This window comes from Cololabis saira, chromosome 7 (assembly GCF_033807715.1).
Source record: "Cololabis saira isolate AMF1-May2022 chromosome 7, fColSai1.1, whole genome shotgun sequence".
NCBI lineage: Eukaryota > Metazoa > Chordata > Actinopteri > Beloniformes > Belonidae > Cololabis > Cololabis saira.
Genome location: NC_084593.1, coordinates 41,985,375 through 42,008,771, shown reverse-complemented (window position 1 = coordinate 42,008,771; position 23,397 = coordinate 41,985,375). Strand labels below are relative to the sequence as shown.

The 23,397-nt window shown below is 41.0% G+C and overlaps 1 protein-coding gene across 1 annotated transcript in view; it reads right to left on the bottom strand.

Moving 5' to 3' along the window:
• Positions 1–17,312, bottom strand: part of LOC133447291 (zinc finger protein 431-like) — a 34,378-nt gene extending 17,066 nt beyond the window's left edge. Inside the window, exons 1-3 of the mRNA XM_061725926.1 lie at positions 17,246–17,312; positions 16,440–16,538; positions 4,286–4,380 (exon numbers count right to left, since the gene is read on the bottom strand). Of these exons, the coding sequence (XP_061581910.1) occupies positions 4,286–4,354 (69 nt within the window). The 5' untranslated portion in view covers positions 4,355–4,380; positions 16,440–16,538; positions 17,246–17,312. The remainder of the gene's footprint in view (positions 1–4,285; positions 4,381–16,439; positions 16,539–17,245) is intronic.
• Between the last annotated feature and the right edge of the window lie 6,085 nt (positions 17,313–23,397).

Sequence of the window (23,397 nt, the reverse complement as noted above, 5' to 3'; positions counted from 1 at the left end):
CTGGCGGTGCTGGACCCCCCCGGGGAGGGGGAAACGGTGCGTGATTGTATGTCTGTGTCGGTGAGAATGCGGTATGGAAGGGTCCTGCCATGGAGGATTTGAGCCTCCATTGGCAGGACATCAAAACTTAATAATTTATGAATATTATATTATACAAAGATGGTTATTATTATTATGTATAGTATATTATATTATTATTAGTATAGGTATCGGATAGGTGAATGGATGAATGAATGGGATGCCTGGGTCTGGGGCCCTCAGTTGTCGGGCCTGCACGGGTGTCGCCTTGTTGGGGGGGTTCCCTCTCTCCGGGCCCGGCTCCGGTCCCCCCCGCTGCCTCTGCGTTTTGTTGCAGATTTCTAGTGCTTGACGTGTCTGTCCGTGTGTTCCTGCTTCCTGGATTGGCAGTGGATGTCGTCTCAATCCTGCGATGACGCGCATTACTTTTTCTCAGTCAAAAGCGTTACCGTGGCGACAATAGATGCCAAAAAGCACGCCCACCCTTCCTCTGATTGGTCCATATTTGATAGTTCCTACTTTCTGGCATAAATTTTGAATAGTTTGACATAGAGAGTCGTGGGTGGTGTCATCGGACTCGGTTTTGACTCCTTCACCTTAATTGGTGCAAATTAACCCCGCCCCTTCATCTGATTGGTTGATATCTAATAGTTCCTACTTTCTGCCATAACTTTTGAATAGTTTTGTATAGAGAGTCGTGGGTGATGTCATCCGCTAAATGTCCAGGCCTGAATACATGTATGCAAGTCATACAAGCGCTTCCACTGCAGCGCGCCTGAACGTACACAAGGGTGCGAGGGCCCATTCATTCACTATCAAACCTCACCTTGCTCTCAATCGAGAGGAACTTCGCCATTGATGAGAGCAAGTTTATTGTGACCAAAAAGATGATTCATTAAGAAATCCAGTGCTGCGGTTGAGGTTGCCAGATCTGACAGGTTCCGGCCCAAATGCAACGTAAAACCCCCGGAAATAATTAAAAATCAGCCCGAATCTTACATTCTCTCTTAAAACCATAAATTATTAAATGCATAATACATTTCATCTTCACATTACTAAATAACCTAAAAAAATTCAGGCTCCAAACAAAAACTGCAATAAAATTGAGTAGATTAAAGCAAATACATTATCAGTGAGTTTATTGTGTAAGTTTCTACTTTCCTCTGCCATAATGTAAACTTTTTTTGTTAGTAATTCCTCCTAAATATTTAGTAAAAACCAGGAAAAGCAGCCCAAATATATATTTTTCAGCCCAATTGGGCTGAAACCTGCCCAACCTGGCAACACAGATTTAGGACATCCGCAGGAGATTCTCCTCAAAACGATGAAATAAACTCTTTAATGATTAAAATGAAGACCCTTGGATTGAGACTTAAGACAAATTAAGACATTTAAATGCCTTATTTTAGCAAAAATGGAATTTGAGACTTTTTAAGGGTGAGGCAGCATGGATGAGGATTTGATGACTATGAAACTCCACCTTGCTCTCACAATCGAGAGAGACTTCGCCATTGATGAGACTCGAGAGCAAAGTGATTGAAAGGTTTGCGGCGATGAAGGACCGGCTGATGGTTCGGAAATAGTTCGGATTTGAAAAAGTTTTAAAATGAAAGTTTTAGCATTTTGGGTCGTTCAATGTGCTACCCCCCACCCCAGATGGAAATATGTTCTGTTGTGGTTCTCCGTCCACCGCTGGATGAAACCATCATTGGTAAGGCTGTCATAATATTAATTATTTCTGATAACATTGTCATAATGCTGAATATATGGCCTTTCATATATTGTTTGTTACTGTTTGACCGCTGTGTCTGATTGTGTTGAATAGCCTACATGTCATTGCACATTGTAACTGTTGTCGTGTTGAACACGTGTGTCTGAATTGTGCAACTTGGTCGAATCCGACATCTATGGCTAAGATGAAAACTTAGCCTTAAAAATAAATATATCCCCACGATAAGTCATAATTATGAGATAAAAAGTCGAAATTATGAGATAGAAAGTTGAAATGATGACTTTTTATGTCATAATTACCGTGACTTACCGTGGGGATATTTTTATATTTAAGGCTAAGATTTCATCTTATTTTTTTCTTTTACTGGTGGAAATGAGCTTCCATAGACATCACTGGATGTCATTTGATTTTTATCTCCAGTTTGATAGTTATATCTACGTCTGCATTAAGCTTATAATTAGGTTTGACATAATGACTGGTAAATCCCTGGCGCTGAAACCTCAAGTGATGGTTCTGACCGTGTCGCCTGCTGCTGTGGTTGTGTGTCAGAGACGCTGATCTGTGGCATTCTTTTAGCGATTATGTTTTAACGGGGATGTTTAGGCCACAAGGGCCCATCTAGAATGCTTCGCCCCCCCTAGGCTGGGACCCCTTCTCCGCCCCTGATTGTTATACTGGGTGAAATGGTCCTTCCATCCTGAGAGTAGCCAGTGAATACTGTGTTCAGAAAAAGAAAAGAAAAATATCTGACCTCCCTGACAGTTTTAATCCTGTAAAAACTCTGACCAATCTGTTTTTGCGCTCCGAATGGCACGGATTGTGTTACCAGTGTTACTTTTAACGGCTCGCCCTGCTAAAAAGGCTAAAAAAAGAAAGCCAAAGTGCGATTCTGCGGCACAGGTTGTCGGCTACCTGGGGTCTGCCACGGACCAAGGACGCAAGAGAAAGGCCTGACGATCCGCGTCAAAATGGGGTTCTGTCAGGTGTCCCTGCCCCATCAATGCAGGAGCTTTTGCAGAGTCAACTCAGCAGAGGTCTAGGTGAGTTTTCTTACAGTATTGTAGCTTGATCATGAAGTGCTAACATACTTATGTGGAAAAGGTAATTTGAAAAATCCATATCATAACTTATGATCTAAAATACAGGTGCATATCCAAACATTTGAATATTGTGGAAAAGTTCAATATTTTTTTGTAAGATATTTCAGGAAATGAAAAAATAAAATATGTATACATATTTTCAGACACCATGAAAATATTTATATTTTTGTTTTCTGTACTTTCTAAAATATCTTACAAAAATATTGAACTTTTCCATGATATTCTAATTTTTTGAGATGTACCTGTAGTTATCTAAACAAAGCCAAGGATAAACCACTTAGAAAACTGTCATGAATGTTTGTTACTGTGTGAAATGGAAACATAGTTGAAGTGTTGTCATTCATTGTGTCTTTGAAATGCAGTAATTGTTGTCAGATGTCTAATTGTGATATTTCCCCTAAAGGTAAATCACTGCCCAAGGACTAGATGGCCACAGCTCACAATGACACCTCATGCAAAGCCTGATCTGTCAGCCGTCTCTGGACATGGCTTTTCTTGTGTAAATACAGATTGTTTGACACCCAGAGGTGGCAAAACTATGGATACTTGTGTAAAAATAGTATTTGATTGTTCTATTTTGTATTTTTTTAAATAAAAGAAAGTGTTATACCACATTCGTTGTCATTATTCATTTAGCATGTAAGAAGGTAAGAAATGTAATAGCTTGTTTATGCTGAAATAGTAAAGGAAAGGCATTTATCGTTTTCTATTTTTTATTCAAATATGACAAAATATAAATAACAATAAACATGAAATGTGCTGTCCAAAATGTCCTGGAAAACTCGCTCTCCTCTGCTCTGTTGACTCCTGCAAATGCGCATTCCCCAAAGTTTGTGGGGGCGTGGCTTTGGACGGAGCGCTGACGGGAGGGGGAGGAGGGGGCGGGGCTTAGAGGAGGTGCCACTTTCAAATCTTGCTAGCTCTCCAACATTACTGAATATACCTTTAAATGCTGTTATTAAAATGCATGTAAAATATACTTGAGATTTACGTTATGATGCTGAACAACTTAACAAGCTTTTTCTTATGTGATTAAAGAAATTATCTGACAAAAACTGAAATAAATATAATCAGATGCGAAGACAGCTTAAAGTGAGCCTCATTGTGATGTCAAAGAAGTGAGATAGGAAACAGGCCTTAATTTGCTTCTCAGGAGAAAAAAATAAAAGATTTTTGCTACTGAGAAGAAGCCTAGATAATTACGAGGGCAATCTGTCATGTGGAGGTGGTTCTTTATGGGACAATGTCCAAAACGTGGGTGACAAGCAGCTGGGCCCCTGGTATTTTCATTAGGCATCCTGGTTCCACAACCAGCAGAATACTTTGTATGACATTGTTGAAGCTGTCCTATTACTACAATCTTTCACAGTAAAATTAAAAAAGAAAGAGCAAAATTACAGTCACAGAAAAACAGCCAAACAAGCATGATAATTACCCGTCTTGGGTTGTCCTCCTTAGCAAGAACCTGCTGTGAGGCCTTGCTTGGTGAATGAACTGCCTCCATTGTGGGTGTAATCTTTGGAAAACTACCTGCAATAAAGAAAAACATCCATTAAAGACAAAACGTAAACACACGGCCATGGAACTTCAAAATAAAATAGGACGTAAATACAAAAACCATGACAAAACCCGTAGACATGGATGGGACATGGACGTCAACAGGTTTAAAAACATTCAACGTAAGAGTTTTGGGGAGATTTTAGTTAAGGATCTGCGCTGTCATTGTTAGTAATTTAAAACGGCAAAATTAGGACGATATTTCAACCGTTTTAACACTTAACTTTATACTAAGCAATATTTTCAATGACTGATGTGTGTATACGTGTACATATTATAGATAGGACTAACGTGGAACCGGCTCATCCCTCAGTAGTTTGTGTCCAGTTTGTTGGGGACTCCCCTACTGGATGGCTGGTTGCCTTAAATGGGCTGAACAATGCACAAAGGTGATAGTTACTGCAAACATTAAAACGTCGAGTCTCAAATACCACTAGCAGCCAAACACACGACCGATGCGCAGCCGCCCCCCCCGTCAAAAGCAGACACCGCTGGATAGATGTGAGGGAAGGAGGTTCCTCACCTGGATACATTAGATGAGCAAAGAGAGATCTGTTCCAAAGAATCTGAAGTATTAGCTTATTATAGCCTAACTGCACTTTATAGGTTGAGTTACACTCGCTGCTGTTACATGTGCACTTTATTTTTTTTATCCCCCTGTTTTGATCCCACTGAGGAGAAGGGGATATTTTTTGAGCCCTTTATTTTCCTCCATATGAGGTTAGACATAGTTACATGGAAAATGTAACTGACCAATGCACTTCTTGTACAATGTGTGTGATGCATATGGTTCATTGTTTTACATTGAGCTGCTTAAAAAAAAAACAAGGAATCTTAAGTTAGTCTTTACAAGTAAAGTTGGGGACTACATTGTGTTTGTATTTATGAAGGAATGTTACATTCAGGTTTAAAGCTTTTTTTGTGGAAAGTTGAATAAACATTGGCATAAAGCAGCATATTTGCCCTTTCTCATGTTGTTAACAGTATTAAAAACATAAAAAAAATACCTTAAGGTAATTTAGAACAGCAAAACAATGTGTGAATAAATGTGCGATTAATATGCGAGTTAACTATGGACAACATGTGATTAATCGCGATTTAAAAAATTAATTGTTTGACAGCCCTAATTTTATATATATATATATATATATATATATATATATATATATCAGGTTCAGGTTACTTTATTGATACCCAAGGGTAAACTGGTTTTGCAGTCGAGAGTTAAAACAAGCAACAGAAAACATACAATCAGTTCAGGAACAAGACATTTAAGAAGAACACATACACATAAAACAAGAGACAGCTTCGGCTCGACAAAAAGTGCTGCAGCATATATATATATATATATATATATATATATATATATATATATATATATATATATATATATATATATATATATATATACACACACAGGGCTGCACATAAGTGGGCCGCCAGAGCGCATGCGCCGTCAAAATCCACAGTGCGCTGTCAATCTTGTGCTGCGAAGCGCTTTTGCGTACCAACAGCTGGGGCTCATATTATTGGTTGTGGCCAGACCAGAATACTAATATTAAAAAATCTATTGGGAGAGCTTTTCCCCAAAACTGCCGCTCAAAGTTTGTACTGGCCAATCACAGCGCGTCCTTACTCCCCCTCCATGCTCGTTGCAGCGGTAGGTTGGGGAGGAAGAAAGGTAAGGATCAGCTTTACTGAACAAACCCCGACACGTCTCGTCAAAATGTCCAAGAAGAAAGCGCCATTAAGTAATTATTTTGGCGTTCCACCACCACCAACTACAAAGAGACGCCAAACTAAATCACTACCCGAACAGAAAACATGTGTTCGCCGAGAAGTGGCTGCATGATGTTACGCGGCGACGCGTACCGTACGTTCGCGGTCCCGCGTATCCTACCCCGTAAGCTCTGCGTTGGTGCAACGCGGAACCATAAATCAGCCAGTGTCCGTCACTGCATGCAGCAGCAAGACGCTGCTCTCTGATTATGGCTCACAGTTTATGAAAACCCCAAATAAAAAATAAATTAGAGAATATTTTATGAAATCAATAAACAAATCCATCATCAAAATTGTAACAAATAAAGGTTCAACATATCTTGCTTTGCATGTACAGTAAGACTAGGTAATATATTAGTTTCACCTTTTAAGTTATTATTATTGAAATAGATTAACTTTTACACCATATTCTAGTTGAATTATTGAAATAAATTAACTTTTACACCAAATTCTAGTTGAATTATTGAAATAAATTAACTTTACACCATATTCTAGTTGAATTATTGAAATAAATTAACTTTTACACCATATTCTAGTTGAATTATTGAAATAAGTTAACTTTTACACCATATTCTTCACCTGAAGCAATATTCTACACCTTGGCTGATGTGGACATACAGAGCATAGGCGGCTATTTCAGCTGCTATATGGTTGGCTGTCTGTACAGTCATGCAAGTTAGTTTAGAAGTTTTAGGGCTTTTTTTTGGCTCCTGCGCTGCTGAAATCGGGGCGTCCTTTATTTCTATTTCTGAAAGTTGGCAACCCTAGGTGCAAAATATGCCGTGAGCATCCCAATCTGGCCGATAAAAACTGTAACTTACTTATACTGACTCTACAGACTAACACGCACCATAATTTGTTACTTCATCTTTATAAGTGAATAAATATCGTTTTGCCTATAACTTATTCCTGCATCCCTCTTTTATCGATCCAGCGAGACGGGTCACCGCATTTTTGGAGGCCCAAGTCACATATCCAGGGGCTCCTCTGAGCACCATACCAAAATAATTATGTGCAGCCCTGTATATATATATATATATATTGTTGGGTCCAAATCAACATTACATAAATTCATAACGAGGAAAGACACAGAGACTACCTTGGAATGGGCTTCTAGCGCACTCCTGCAGGAGGGGGATAGCAGAGGAGTGCAGGGCAACGTGGCCCTCATTGAGAACTCCTGAGCTTCCCCCAGATCCTCCTCCCAGAAGATGCTTTTATTAAGAAACTTTGACAGGAAATTATCATATAAGGACAATGAACAGTAAACAATTAGACAGTAGACAATGGGGTGGAAGTGATAACGTGTGATTGAGTCCTGACATTACTGTGGTCAGCTGTCACCAGGACAGTCCAAGCATGTGACAGTTTCATAATGACAAAACAAGTTCAAAAGGTTGATTAACCTCACAATATATATTCAATTCAATTTTATTTATATAGCGTCTAATACAACAGATGTTGTCTCTAGACGCTTTCCAGAGATCCAGAACATGAACATAAACCCCGAGCAATTATTATATAAACAATGGCAGGTAAAAACTCCCATAGTGGGAGGAAAGCCTTAAGCCAAACAGTGGCAAGGAAAAACTCCCCTTTAGGAGGGAAGAAACCTTGAGCAGGACCAGGCTCATAAGGGAGGACCCTCCGGCCGAAGGCCAGACTGGGGGAGTCAGGGACGTCAGCAGCACACAGCAGGCAGGTGGAAGCAGCAGCGGGATGACCATATACACATATATATATATATATATATATATATATATATATATAGGGGAGCACTTAAAGCGCATATGTCAAAGTCAAGGCCTGCGGGCCGGATCCGGCCCGCGAATGAATTATCTATGGCCCCCGGGATGATATTTGATTAGTATTAGAACCGGCCCGCTGGCTGTAGCTGCCCGCTGGTGTTTTGCACGCACCAATACTACATTTCCCACAATGCAACAGTAACCCGCAAACTCACTACAGCGCAACAATGTAACAAAATCACTGCAGCGCAACAATGTATCGGTAACCCGCGAAATCACTGCAGCGCAGCAAGCGGCTTCACCATTCATTAGCAGTCAGAGCAGATTTAAACTTTCAGCTATATACCTCCTCCCTAAAAAATGGCTAAATGGAAGGTGGACGCTGAGAACAGGGGGTTTCAAGGTAGGTGGGAGGCAGAGTACATGTTCACTGAGGTACATGGCAAACCTGCGTGTCTTCTGTGCGGAGAAAGTGTAGCCGTAATGAGAGAATACAATCCAAGAAGGCACCATGAAACGTCTAAGAAACACACAGACAAAGACAAGAATATGGACACGGAACAAAGGCTACAGAAGGTGGAAGAATTAAAACGAGGTCTTAAGTCCCAGCAGGCTCTGTTCACAAAAGCAAAATCACAAAGCGAAGCTGCAGTAAAGGCGAGTTTTATTGTGGCAGAAGAGGTCGCAAAATCCGCGCGGCCATTTACAGAGGGAGAGTTTATAAAAAACTGTATGCTTTAAGTTTGTGACGCAGTGTGCCCAGACAAAAGGCAACTAATTTCAAACGTGAGCCTGAGCAGAAACACTGTTGCTGAACGTATAGACCAGCTTTCCACCAATATAAAAGAACAGCTTGTGGGAAAGGGAAAAGATTTCATAGCATATTCCCTTGCTGTGGATGAGAGCACCAACACATCTGACATTGCCCAGCTGTCAATTTTCATTCGTGGAGTGGACTCCAGCCTGAGCATAAACTTTTGGCATTACATCCTATGCATGGCACAACTGCAGGACAAGATCTGTATGAAGAGGTATCCAGATGTGTAGATGAGATGGGCCTGCCTTGGGAAAAACTCGTGGGATTGACAACAGACGGAGCACCCGCGATGTGTGGGCACAGGAGTGGATTGCTGGCAAGGATGCGTGAGAGGATGCGGGAGGAAAACGTGACAGGTGAGCTGACAGCTTATCACTGCATAATACACCAGGGGCCTCATGTACAAAGACTTGTGTGGATTTCCTACTGAAACATGGCTTACGCTTAAATCCAGAAAACGTCCTACGCACAAATAAATCCAGATGTATGAAACTGTGCGTAGGCATGAATCCAAGCACATTTCCTTTGTACATCCCATTTAAATAGGCCCTCGAGGGCCGGTTTCCCTGTTTAATTGCACCATGATACAAGGAGCTGTGTCATCAACAGAACTATCCAGACTTTGATGACAAGCTGGTGACGATCATTACCGTATTTTCGCGACCATAAGGCGCACATTTTTTTTTTTTTTTTTTTTTTAAATGTGCCGGGCGCCTTATGAAACGGTGCGCCGTGTCTGTAAGGCCGCCCACCATGAGAACGGTAAAAAGAGAAGGGGGCGGGTGAAGCCCCATTGAGTTGCGACGTGAATGAGACCATCCACTGAGCTTTTTAATGCAAAACAGATGATGAAGACTTTTAAGGATTTGCTTGATGTGTAAAGTGAAATAAAATACAATCAAACTAAGTTTTGCTCCCGCTATATTTTTAAATAAGCACACTTGTTCTGCAGCGCGTGTGTTTTGCATGTCGGGAACCGAAGATGCAGCTGCCGTCGGGTTGCGGGTCCGATCGCCGCATCCCCGGGGCAGATCCGGCTGAAATGCCGGTGCTCTTTCCCCGGGAGCCCCTGCTACCAGTCCATGTGGGCTCCTCCGGTCCCGGCCGGTCGGAACCGGTCACGTTCTCCGGTTAAAGCCGCGGTGATGCGCGCTGCTCCTCCCGACTTCCTGGTTCCCAAAGCGGGTCCGACCGACCTGGTTCCCGCCCGCTTTGGGAGCAGAGATTTCTGGGGTACGTCTCAAGTCGGATCAGCTTCCCCCTCCGAGATTTCCAGCGAAATCTGTCGGTTACAAACCCGGTACCGGATCTCCGACATGCGTGTGTGTGTTTTTCGCGGCGCGAAACACACACATTCTCATTTATGTGGCGTTTGGCTGCCGCGCTGATGGACAGAAACCTATGGTGATTTTTAAAAGAAAAACTTTGCCTAAGACGTTTCCAGCCGGAGTCATAAGAACGAATGAAAAGAGGTGGCTGGATGAAGGGATGATGATAGAGTGGCTGAGACAGGTCTGGAAATTCGGACTGGCGCAGCTGAATTACCAGAGCGGAGCTCCGCGGATACAAACCCCGGTCCCGACATGCGTGTGTGTGAGCGGGACCAGCGCGGGTGTCCCGGGTACCGGGACCCGGGACCCCCGCGGGGGAGCGGAGCGGGACCCGGGAGCCGGAGCGGGACCCGGTCCAGCGCGGGGGAGCGGACCCGGTCCAGCATGGGGGGGGGAGCGGAGCGGGACCCGGGACCATCACAACGGGGTATGAAAAGTTTATTTAGTCTTGTGCTTGCCTGCCACGCTGATGGACAGAAACTGCAGGCTATGGTGATTTTTAAAAGAAAAGCGTTTCCTAAACAGACTTTTCCAGCCAGAGTGAAATGAAAAGGGCTGGTGGCTGAGACAGGTTTATGTGCGGCGCCCCGGTGTTTTTTTTTAATTCTTTAATGCAGAAACAGAAGATGAACCTTTGAAGGGTTTGATTGATGTGAAAAGTGAAATAAAATATCAAACTAAGTTTTGCTTCTGCTCTATTTTTAGCGCGTGTGTGTTTTGCAGCGCGCGTGTGTGCAGCTCCGTCTCTGTAGACGGCGCCTTTTGGGTCGGTGCGCCGTATGTGTGTTTTAAAACCAAAAATGACACACAAAACTGAGGGTGCGCCTTTCCACACGGTGCGCCGTATGGTCGTGAAAATACGGTAATTAGAATCAGGTGTGTTAAAGCAGTGAAACATCTAAAACATGCAAGACACCGGCCCTTCTGGGATTCAGTTTGACACCTGTGACATATTTTTTTATTTTTTTTAAATATTTTTTATTTCATTCAAAAAATTAAAATAATTCAATACAAATAAAAATGTTCTTAACTCGTGAATGAAAGCAAGCAGAAAGAAGAAGAATCTTATCTGATCTGCCACTTTTTCCAACAAATAACTTCACAAATAACATAAATTAATCATATAATCTGTACATTAATGGAATGAAAATGCTTCCTGTTAACGTACACATATTCATCCAGTGATGGTGCTTTTATAGCAATGTGTGTGCAGTCGATAGCTCCCATTACATTAGGAAAACCGGCTAAATATTCTTTCTCTTCTTACTGCGCCATTTGCGATATCTTCTAACACTGCCAAAGCTGCCATTGTTGTTAACGGTATTTCTGCACCACTTTGCTTTTATATCCACTCGTGTAATTGCAGACAGTTGAATGTGTTAATTGTTCATCAGTGTGTCTCTGATGTGCACATCACTCTGAGGGCTAATTGTTTTCACATTATTAACAGTTTCCCAGCATCGCCACTAAGTGTCGCAAACGGACCAATAGCTGTGGAAACGTGCGTATGCCAGCCATGAAGTTGGCGTCGGGCACCGCACATTTCCACGGTCATTTCACTCTTGATACATCTGAACGTTTGCGTGGAAAAGGGCGTACGCCATGTTTTTGTGCGTACGCACCCTTTGTACATGAGGCCCCAGGAGTCTGTGTGGCAAAGCCTTGAAAATGGAGCATGTAATGGGCACGATAACGCGGGCAGTTAACTTCATCAGAGCAAGAGGTTTAAATCACCGCCAGTTCAAGGCATTTCTGGGCGAGTTAGATGCACATTATGGTGACTTGCCCTATCACACAGACGTGCGATGGCTAAGCCAGGGAAAGGTGCTGCAAAGGTGTTTCGAGCTGCGTGAGGAGATCTGTCTGTTCATGGAAAGCAAAGGGAAAGACACAACAGAGCTCCGAGATGAAACCTTTCTGTGTGAAATGGCATTTCTGTGCGACATCACGAGCCATCTGAATGTGGTGAACCTGCAGCTGCAGGGACGGGGGCGTGTCATCTCTGATATGTACCGTACAGTGCAAATGTCCCAAGCTGAGTCTGTGGGAGACGCAGGTGCGGAAAGAAAACTTGAGCCACTTTCCCAGTTGCCAGACCATGAAAGAGAAGCTCTCTACCGCTGTGTTCCCGAGTGCACGGTTGGCTGACAAACTCAGCATACTTGCCGCCGATTTCCGACGCCGATTTGCTGACTTTGAAGCCCAAAAATGCAGGTTTCAACTGCTCGGCAATCCTTTTGCAGTTGCCGTGGAAAGCGCACCACCAAACCTACAAATGGAGTTGATTGAGCTTCAGTGCAATGACACACTGAAGGAAAAGTATGAGAGAGTGGGTGCTGCTGAGTTTGCACGTTTCATCCCCGACACAATGGCCGAGCTGCGCATCCAAGCTGCTCGGATGCTCTCTATGTTTGGCAGCACATACCTGTGCGAACGAATGTTCTCTTTGATGAAGCTAAACAAAACAGCACACAGGAGTTGTCTTACTGATCAGCACCTTCACTCAATCCTGAGTATTTCCTCAGCTCAGAGCCTTACCCCAAACATTGATGAACTTGTACAAAAGATGAGACACCACCAAGTATCGGGCACATCCTTAGACAAGTGAGCATCGCAGAGCATTAACATATTTTTAGTTTTTTTAATTCAGTTAAATTTTTACATTTGTTTCTACAAGACATGTGATTTTTCTTTGAAGGAAGTATTGTTCTGTCTGTGTGCCATATAGTTTTGCATTTTATTATATTTTATTTATTTATATTTATTTTTCAGTTAATGGACTCGGGGGAAATTGCAGATAAGAGCTATGAGAAAGAATACAACTGATTTGATTTATTCTTTATTTTCTCATTTTACTATTTGAAGCAGTAATTGGTTGGATAATAGAGTATGGGCTCAAATTAATGCCATAAATATTTTGTATCTGTAAATAAACTTTGTACTTGTAGAAATATTTTGTGCTTGTGAAAAAAAATATTTGTACTTGTAGAAATATTTTGTGCCTGTGCAAAAAATATTTGCACTGGCAAAAAATATTTGTACTTGTAGAAATATTTTGTGCGTGTGCAAAAAATATTTGTACTTGTAAATACAAAGCTACAAACTTTTTTACAAAGCTACAAACTTTTTTACAAAAAGTACAAACTTTTTTTCAATATAGCTGATATAACATGAATTACTCCTATGTGGGATCAATAAAGTTCTTATTTTTGCCATCTGAGAAAATTAAATATATTTGGTGCCTAACTGTTTCCCAAGTATATTAGTGCATGTGTGAATGAATAAATGAGACGTAAAATGTAAATGTCTTTGTAGAAAGGTGCTTTATGAAAATAAGTCCATTTACTATTAGTTTACAGCGCAGTCATTGGGCAATGTAATGACTGCGCTGTAAACTAACCAAATATAATATATTTAATTTTCTCAGATGGCAAAAATAAGAACTCTCCAGAAACGCTTTGAAACCCGTGCCAAAGATCGCTGATTGGCTCTTATTATTGGCACGTCAAAACAGTGCCATAATTTGCCATAATTCGTAGTTGTAAAAAAAGTTTGTAGCTTTTGAAAAAAAGTTTGTAGCTTTTGTAAAAAGGTTTTTAGCTTTTGTAAAAAAGTCTGTAGCTTTGTAAAAAGTTTGTAGCTTTTGTAAAAAAGTTTGTAGCTTTGTATCTACAAGTACAAATATTTTTTGCAAGTACAAATATTTTTTGCGCACGCACAAAATATTTCTACAAGTACAAATATTTTTTGCACGCGCACAAAATATTTCTACAAGTACAAAGTTTATTTACAGATACAAAATATATATGGCATTAATTTGAGCCCATAATAGAGCAGCATAATCAGGGCTGCACATAATTATTTTGGTCTGGTGCTCAGAGGAGCCCCTGGATATGTGACTTGGGGCTCCAAAAACGCGGTGACCCGTCTCGCCGGATCAATAAAAGAGGGATGCAGGAATAAGTTATAGGCAAAACGATATTTATTCACTTATAAAGATGAATTAACAAATTATGGTGCGTGTTAGTCTGTAGAGTCAGTATAAAAGTTACAGTTTTTTTTTTTTTTTTTTTTTTTTTTTAAATCGGCCAGATTGGGATGCTCACGGCATATTTTGCACCTAGGGTTGCCAACTTTCAGAAATAGAAATAAAGGACGCCCGATTTCAGCAGCGCAGGAGCCAAAAAAAAGCCCCAAAACTTCTAAACTGCATAAAAATGTGTTTATTTTATATGAAAAAACGTGTTCTTTAATAGCATTGAACTTGCATGACTGTACAGACAGCCAACCATATAGCAGCTGAAATAGCCTCCTATGCTATGTATGTCCACATCAGCCAAGGTGTAGAATATTGCTTCAGGTGAAGAATATGGTGTAAAAGTTAATTTATTTCAATAATTCAACTAGAATATGGTGTAAAAGTTAACTTATTTCAATAATTCAACTAGAATATGGTGTAAAAGTTAATTTATTTCAATAATTCAACTAGAATATGGTGTAAAAGTTAATCTATTTCAATAATTCAACTAGAATTTGGTGTAAAAGTAAATCTATTTCAATAATTCAACTTAAAAGCTGAAACTAATATATTACCTAGTCTTATATTACATGCAAAGCATGATATGTTTAACCTTTATTTGTTATAATTTTGATGATGGAATTGTTTATTGATTTCATAAAATATTCTCTAATTTATTTTTTATTTGTGGTTTTCATAAACTGTGAGCCATAATCAGAGAGCAGCGTCTTGCTGGTGCAGGTAACTGCTGCACGCAGTGACGGACACTGGCTGATTTATGGTCCGCGTTGCACCAACGCAGAGCCCACGGGGTAGGATACGCGGGGACGCGAACGTACGGTGCGCGTCGCCGCGTACCCTACGCCGCCGATTTTACGCGGAACCCTAAATCAGGCTTAACGCGGGCGCATTGTCAGTTTTCTTTTCGTCTTTTCAACTGAGCACGCAAACACAAACTGAGGGTGCAATGCTTGCTTATGCACCCTCGTGGAACCGGGCCTGGAATAATATATGTCCGTATTGGTTCAATACGGAACTTTTAATTCCCAATTCCCAACTCCTACCTGGAAGTGAAGCCCGAGTCCTCCCCGCAGCGCTGTCTGGCACATAGAAAGATCTGGGCACAGACGCAGCAGGTCCTGTTGTCCCGCCACTAAGATTTTGCTGGCCTTAATATGGCGATTAATTTCCTGTGTTTTATTTTGTTATTATTGATCAATTTAGTGTTGATGTGTGTGTGAGGAGGAGTAAGAACGCGCTGTGATTGGCCAGTAGCAACTTTGAGTGGCAGTTTTGGGGAAAAGCTCTCGCAATAGATTTTTTAATATTAGTATTCTGGTCTGGCCACAACCAATAATATGAGCCCCAGCTGTTGGTACGCAAAAGCGCTTCGCAGCACAAGATTGACAGCGCACTGTGGATTTTGACGGCGCATGCGCTCTGGCGGCCCACTTATGTGCAGCCCTGAGCATAATATTGCATTTTCAGTTTATAATGCATGCAGTTTCATTTATGCATTTATCTTGATATAAGGAACATATTTTGTTTTTGAAGGAAAATTGCTTTTTTGCTGTTTGCCTGTTGAAAATGTTTTCTCTTTAACTTACTGACAGAGCCATAAGAAAATATTAATTTATTTATTTATTTATTTAATGTACAGGACATGTGATTTTTCTTTGAAGGAAGTATTGTTCTGTCTGTGTGCCATATAGTTTGCCTTTTATTTATTTTATTTATATTTATTTTTCAGTTAATAGACTCAGGGGAAATTGCAGATAAGAGCCATGAGAAAGAATACGACTGATTTGATTTATTCTTTATTTTCTCATTTTACTATTTGAAGCAGTAATTGATTGGATAATAGAGCAGCATAATATTGCATTTTCAGTTTATAATACATGCAGTTTCATTTATGCATTTATCTTGATATAAGGAACATATTTTGTTTTTGAAATAAAATAGCTTTTTTGCTGTTTGCATGTTGAAAATGTTTTCTCTTTAACTTACTGACAGAGCCATAAGAAAATATTACTTTATTAATTTAATGTACAGGACATGTGATTTTTCTTTGAAGGCAGTTTGTTCTTGTCTGTGTGCCTGCTGAAAGTGTTTTCCTGATTATTAATTTAATCATTAAATAATACACTGTATTAGGTCTTGGTTCAATAGGCTACGTGCAATAATTTCAATATGTTTTAATAAACTTTGAACCAGTCCGGCCCTCGGCTTATAGACAATTTGTTTTTTTGGCCCTCTGTGTATTTGACTTTGACATCCCTGACTTAAAGCTATAGAGGATGGGTAAGGGTCTGACATATAATAGCTGTAGTGTCACTAACCTGATTTCTTCAATCAGTGATGATGTAGGGAGTGACAGAGGGGTGGAAGCCTCAAAACCAGCTGAATCTTGGATCGTATCTTCTGCTTGTTTTTTAGTGCTGGAGGTAGAAACAGAGGATGGTGAGACTCCAGCAAAGACACGGCTCTAAGGTCAAACACCAGGGACTTCTGCACATCCAAGCCAGCACCACACCTGCTTCCAGTACAATCCCTCATTTCAAACAGGAGAAATACACATCTGAGACATTGATCCGCAGAAGAATAAAAGAGTAAGTGAGTGAGTGAGAAACAGCCACTGCAGGGAAGTTGCTTGTTGCAGCTCAGGACAGTCCCTGTCTGTCTCATGTCCGAGACAGGGACTTAGTGATACCACTTCAGCTGCTGCAGAGACTACACCCGCTACCTGGACACAAACTACACTCACAAAACACAAAGAAACTTCCATGAAAATGGAGACCAGTATTAGTGTGAAGCTGATTGAAGAGAAGCTGTTAGAAAAACGAGAGGCAACACCAGACTCATGCAGCTCCTGCAGCCAAATACAGCAGGATTCAACCATTTACGGTGTTTACACCCTATGTAGGTGAATAACGGTATATTATTTCATTCTAGACAACTATCTAATGAGAAAAACCGTTAGATACAGGCGAACCTGGACTTCCCTTCCCCCGCATGAAGCTACCTAGCGAGCTAGCTGGAAAAGATAACTCCATCTTTACACCAACTAAACGTCGTCATACGTTAGAACAAAATGTACCAAAAACAAGTTGCAGAACTATTATTTTCCAATAACATTAATACTTACCCTCAAACGTCGAGCGGTGCTGCCGATGGGGTCGAGAAACGAGCTCAGTCGTTTCTTCTTCTTCTTCTTCTCTCAGTTTATTGGCGGATCGCAAGCAACTTTCAGGTGCATACCGCCACCTACTGTACAAGAGTGTGTGAAATTATTTCATTTAGCCCGGTTTAAATTCTGTTTATCAGCCTAGTGTTTTTTAGGAAATAAATTAGTGCCTTTCTGGTGATTTCACCCCCTCTCCCTCTGTTCCCAGTATCCCCTTCAAATTCCACTCACGTCCTGCCTCTCTCACTTTTTCCTGTAGCCGCTCTCTTTCTATGTTATACCTGTTACAGTGCATTAGGATATGTTCACCGTTTTCTTTTATTCCACAGTTCTCACACTTATTACTGTCCCTTTTTCCCATTACATGCAAGGTGCCATTTAGTCCTGTGTGGTCCAGTCTGAGTCTTGTTATGACCGTTTCCTCCCTTCTGTTCCTTTCAGTATAATTCTTTGTTATTAGGCTATAGTCTTTTGTATTTTGTGATATCCCTGTCCTTTCTGATCTTCCTCCCACCTTTTCTGCCATATTTCCATTCCTTTCTTCTTTATTATTGCTTTACCTTCTCCTTTTCCTAGTGGAACTGGTAATGTTATTTCCTTATGTAGAGCCATTTTTGCTAGTTTATCAGCACCCTCGTTCCCTGTTACTCCCTCATGTGCTGGTACCCAACAGAACTGAACATCTATGCCACATCTGTGTAATCTTAATAAACTGTGAGAAATATCGATGAGTAAGTCTTCTCTGCACGTTGTTGTTGATTTTATACTTTCTAATACCGCTATTGAATCTGTGCATACCACCACCTTATCAGGACTAACCTCTTCCACCCACTGTAACCCAATATAGACTGCCACCATTTCTGCTGTGTATACTGATAGTTGGTTGGATAATCTTTTAGAGATATTCACATCAAACTCAGGGATATATACACCTATTCCCACACAATCCTTTTGATTTTTTGACCCATCTGTGTAAATTTCCAGGTAGTTGTAGTAACTATTTCTCAAGTAAATACTCGCTTTACCTCCTACTTCGTTCATTCTCCATTCTTTTTTCCGTTCCAGTATGTTCATGTCTACTTTTGCTTCTGGGAATAGCCAAGGAGGTACGTTACTCATAGGTGTGTATTTAGTGAATTTTAATGTCTCCATTGCATATCTTCTCAACCTTTCATCCCTTGACCACCCAAACCCATGTCTCTGGAGTATTCCCAACAGTCCTTTATTGTCCTCGTTGTAAGGTTTTCTTCCCCACTCCCTTTTAATCTTATCCAGTATGTAAGTGCCAGTTTATCCCTTCTTAAATCCAGTGGTGTCTCTCCTGCTTCTATTAATATTGCGTTTATGGGTGTTGACCTAATGGCTCCTATGCAAATTCTCAGTGCTCTATACCCGTGATTCCCAACCCCCGGTCCCCGGACCGGTACCGGTCCGTAGAGCCATTACTACCGGGCCGTGGAATGGCTTGTGTTCCGATCATAATTAGGGCTGCAACGACGTTGTCGACAAAAAGCGATAATCAAAATTGTCGGCAATTGTCACCAGACGGTTTTTTCCCAATGGAGTGAGGCATCTCCCTTCACTTCACCTCATACAATCTCTGCCCAGAGCCGCGTGTCAGCGCAGCTTTTTTGTTTTTTTTTCTTTTTTGCGTCTCCCCGCACCAGACGACTGCGCTCACTGATCAATACTGCAGATGCTGATCAATGATGAGCAGGGGTCCGTTTCACAAAGCAGGTTTAGTGAAAACTCTGAGTCTGTTAACCCTGAAATGAGGGAAACTGAGTTTTCCGTTTCACAAAGGGAGGTAACTCAAACCAGAGAAAGAGAGGTAACTCTAGCCTGTTTCACAAAGAGAGGTAACTTAAGCTCTCGGTCAGTTACTGCAGTAACAGACTCTCTGAACCTAACCTGGACCAGGTTTATATCAATGAACCTGGAGTTTCTCTGCGTCTCCGCCTCTTTCAGAGACACACGCACATTTGATTTCCTCATTCATTCAGTCAGCAGGCGAGTTTTGGCGAAGTTCTGCCGTCTGTCATTAAACAGAGTCAGTATTTTAGAAGTCCATTGTCACGAACATGGCGTGTCCTTTTGATGAAGACACAATTGATGAAGGTGCAGAATGAATGCGCAGAGAATTAAATATTCGTCGGGATATGGTTATCAGACCACGTAATACATGTACATTACAGTACATAGTCTCATTACAGGCAAAGCAATATGTGTTAATCCTTTATTTGTTATAATTTTGATGATTGAATTGTTTAATGATTTCATAATATATTCACATTTTTTGAGATTTTTTATTTGGGGTTTCATAAACTGTGAGCCATAATCACCAAAATTATAACAAAGGCTTGAAATATCTCACTTTGCATGTAGTGGGAAATCATATTTGTTTCACCTTAAGTTGAATTTACTACGAATGAAGTTTTGCAATATATTCAAATTTTCCGACCTCCACCTGTATATTATTACATGAATAAATAAGAGCATAATACAGGGGTCTCCAACTCCGGTCCTGGATCCACCTATCCAGCATGTTTTAGGTGTCTCCCTGCATGAATGACAGCAGCAAAGTTGAATAAAATATCTATTTTTCATTGAAGTACCCATCTTTCTCGTGTTTTGCCACATAATTAAAGCAACCTCATACTAAATTTAAGAAAACAATTTTTGCATTTTTTTGTCATATCATTTCATCCAAAACTTGTCGAAATGTGTTTCTTTGAGTGGCAGCCCTGTCATGGCTTGGCGGACAATAAGTTCTGGTACCCGACCGGACTGAACAGCGCCATGCACAGGTGCTGTATGCAGGTTAGGTACAGTCTGCTGCAGAGATGAGCGGACCTCAGCAAACCTCCATGAGCCGTTTCTTTACTAGTTGTTCGAGTAAAAGAAATAGTGATGAACAAGTGGAAAATCCTACCAAAAAGAAAAGCAAAAGCTTTAATCGCAAGTACGACATTATGTATATAAAATACGGATATGTTGCAACGGGCGATTTGGAGGCGCCAAACCCACTATGTATTTAATGTGGAGAAACGCTCCCCAACGAAGCAAAAGAAGCCATCCAAGCTTCAAAGACACTTAAATATAAAACATCCTTCTCTCAAAGACAAACCAGTGGAAGGAAAAAACGTGACTTAGATTTGCAGAAGCAAGTTTTAAAGGCCACAACATCAGCTAACGTCGCTGATGATAGCCTGCATTTTAAAATGCATTGTTTTTTTCTAAAATGTTTATTAAAATTGACATAAATTGTCAACCGGTCCCTGAGCTTTTTGTTTATACTTCTGCTGGTCCTTGGCACAAAAAAGGTTGGGAACCCCTGCTCTATACTGTAGTCTGTCTACTTTTTGTAATGAAGTTTTAGCTGCTGCTCCGTAAACTATACTGCCATAATCTATTGTTGACCTCATAACTGCCCTGTATATGTCAATTAATGATTTTTTATCTGCCCCCCAGTCACAGCCTGCTACAGCCCGTAGTAAATTAATAACCTTTTTGCACTTTGTTGCCAAATGTTCAATGTGTGCTTTCCATGTATATTTGTGATCTAAATATAGGCCCAGGTACTTGAACTCATTCACCCTCTCCATCGGCTGATCATAAAGTGTTAGCTTCTCAATGTCTATCTTACGCTTGTTTGTAAAGATCATGTAACATGACTTGCTGGTTGACATTTTGAACCCCCATTCATACGACCACTTTTCCACTTTTTCTATTGCTTTCCTGATATTCCTGAAGACATGTGACACATTTTTTCCCCTCATCCATATGGCCCCATCATCTGCGTATAGCGCTGATTCGATGCATCCATCTAACTTTGTAAAAATGTCATTGATCATTACATTAAACAGAACAGGGCTGATTGCACTTCCCTGGGGAATACCATTTTCAATTTTATAATCTTTAGAAACTTTTGTTCCAACCTTGACATTAAATTTCCTGCCTGTTAAGAAGTCCATAACCCAGTTATATAATCTCCCTCCAATACCCATTCTACTTAGTTTGATAAGCAACCCATCCCTCCACATGGAGTCATATGCTTTTTCTATATCAAAATATACAATTATCATTAACTCTTTCATTTTCATTGTCTTTTCTACTTCATTACTAACTCTAACTAGAGCATCCATTGTGGATCGTCCTTTCCTAAATCCACTCTGAGAATTATTAAATAGCCCTCTCTGTTCCAGAACATATGACAGCCTCATAACAATTATCTTCTCCATCCATTTACATAAGTGAGACGTCAAGGCTATGGGTCTATAGTTACTAGGATTATTAGGATTCTTCCCTGGTTTATTAAATGGCAATATTATTGCTCTTTTCCAGCCACTGGGCAGCGTTCCCTCCCTCCATATTTTATTAAACAGTCTCAATACCATTTTTAAAGATTCCTCTGGTAGCTGCCGGAACATGGCATAACATAACTGGTCCTGTCCTGGTGCTGTATACCCTGTACCTTGTAAGGCTATTTTAAGTTCTGGACTTGTTAGGTCCATATTCAACGTTGACATGTCATCTTCTTTCTTCTCTCTCACTTTCTCATTTTCTCTGAATATGCAGTCTTTCTGCTGCCTGTGTAATTCACCAATGTGCTCCCCATTATGAACTGCAGCAAATGCTGTACCTAATACAGCCTTCTCTTTGTCTGACACTGCCATTTTCTCCCCATCTACTAGTGCTGGTATTACAGCTGACTTCCTTTTCCCACTCATTCGCTTGAGCATAGACCATACATCCCCCAGCTTGACCCCTCTGCCTATGGTGGCACAAAAATCTCTCCATGTACTCTTTTTAGTGTATTTAATGATCCTACGAGCCACTGCCTTTTTCCTTTGATAATCTATAACATTCTCTTGTGATACAATTTTCTTCAGTGCTCTGAATGCTTTGTTTCGTTCTTTAATTGCTCTGCTGCATTCCTCGTTCCACCACGGTACCACTTTCTTCCTGCCCTTTGTAGTTCTTTTTGGTATGCTCAGGTTTGCTGCATTTAGAATATGTTCTGTAATCTGATCCGTGCACTCCTCTATGTCTCCTTCTAGTGTAATCAAATGTACTGACTCTTTACAACACATCTTACATTTTTCCCAGTCTGCCTTAACAAAGCACCACCTGGTGAACGTATTCCCTTCCTGAAGGCATACACTTGTATTTACAATAGTTAGCACAGGGAAGTGATCACTTCCTACGGTTGAATTATTCTTAACATACCCAGGGCTCCAGACTGCGACCAAATGCTCGCATTTTGCGACCAAAATTTGAGTATGTGCGACTGAATTTCATGTCCACTCGCACACGTGCGACCAGTAAATTTGCCAGTGTTTTTTGCCAGCGTTACACCAACGCAGAGCCTGCTGTAGGCTCTGCGTTGGTGTAACGCGGAACCATAAATCAGCCGTTAGACTATCCAATTAAATCATGTTGGACATTAAACTGACGCTGTTGTAAACCAATAAAGCTAGCCAGAGCCTTGGTATTATCCAATCAGAACCAGAGGAGGGCGGGTTCGCCCCCGTCCCTCAGGGAAGACTGACTTGTCAGAGACTGGGGGACCAGTAGTCACGTCATTTAATTCACACATGCGCGTGGTGTGAAACTATCAAACAATGAACACGGCGTCAAAGAGCAGCGGTAGCGTTAACAAAGCGCTGGTTTTTAAAACTCGAACTAAATTAAGTTTTCTTTTGAAAAAATGCTGAAAAAAAGGGTCACTAAGAGCTGGGGACACTGCGCTTCTCTGCCCCGCCCGCCCCCGCTGCCCTCGTGAACAAAACAAACATGTCGAAGCGTCCGCCTGAGAAACCAGCGCAGAAAATACAGAACCCCACTTTACTCCGTACAGACAGCGGGCTGAGCAGGACTGTTAATGCTGGAAATTACTTGCTGTTTGAGCCGGTGTTAATGCTGCCATATGCGTTAATATCCGCTCACACAGACAACCAGCTGCGTTAAGAAACAGACCCCGCTCTCGCGCTCCACGCGAGGAGAGCGCGTCGTACTGTAATACAAAATTATGATTATTACACCTACTACAGACGTCGCCGTTAAAGTACATGATCTTTTTTCGCATGTATCTTTTCGTGTCCAGTCAACTG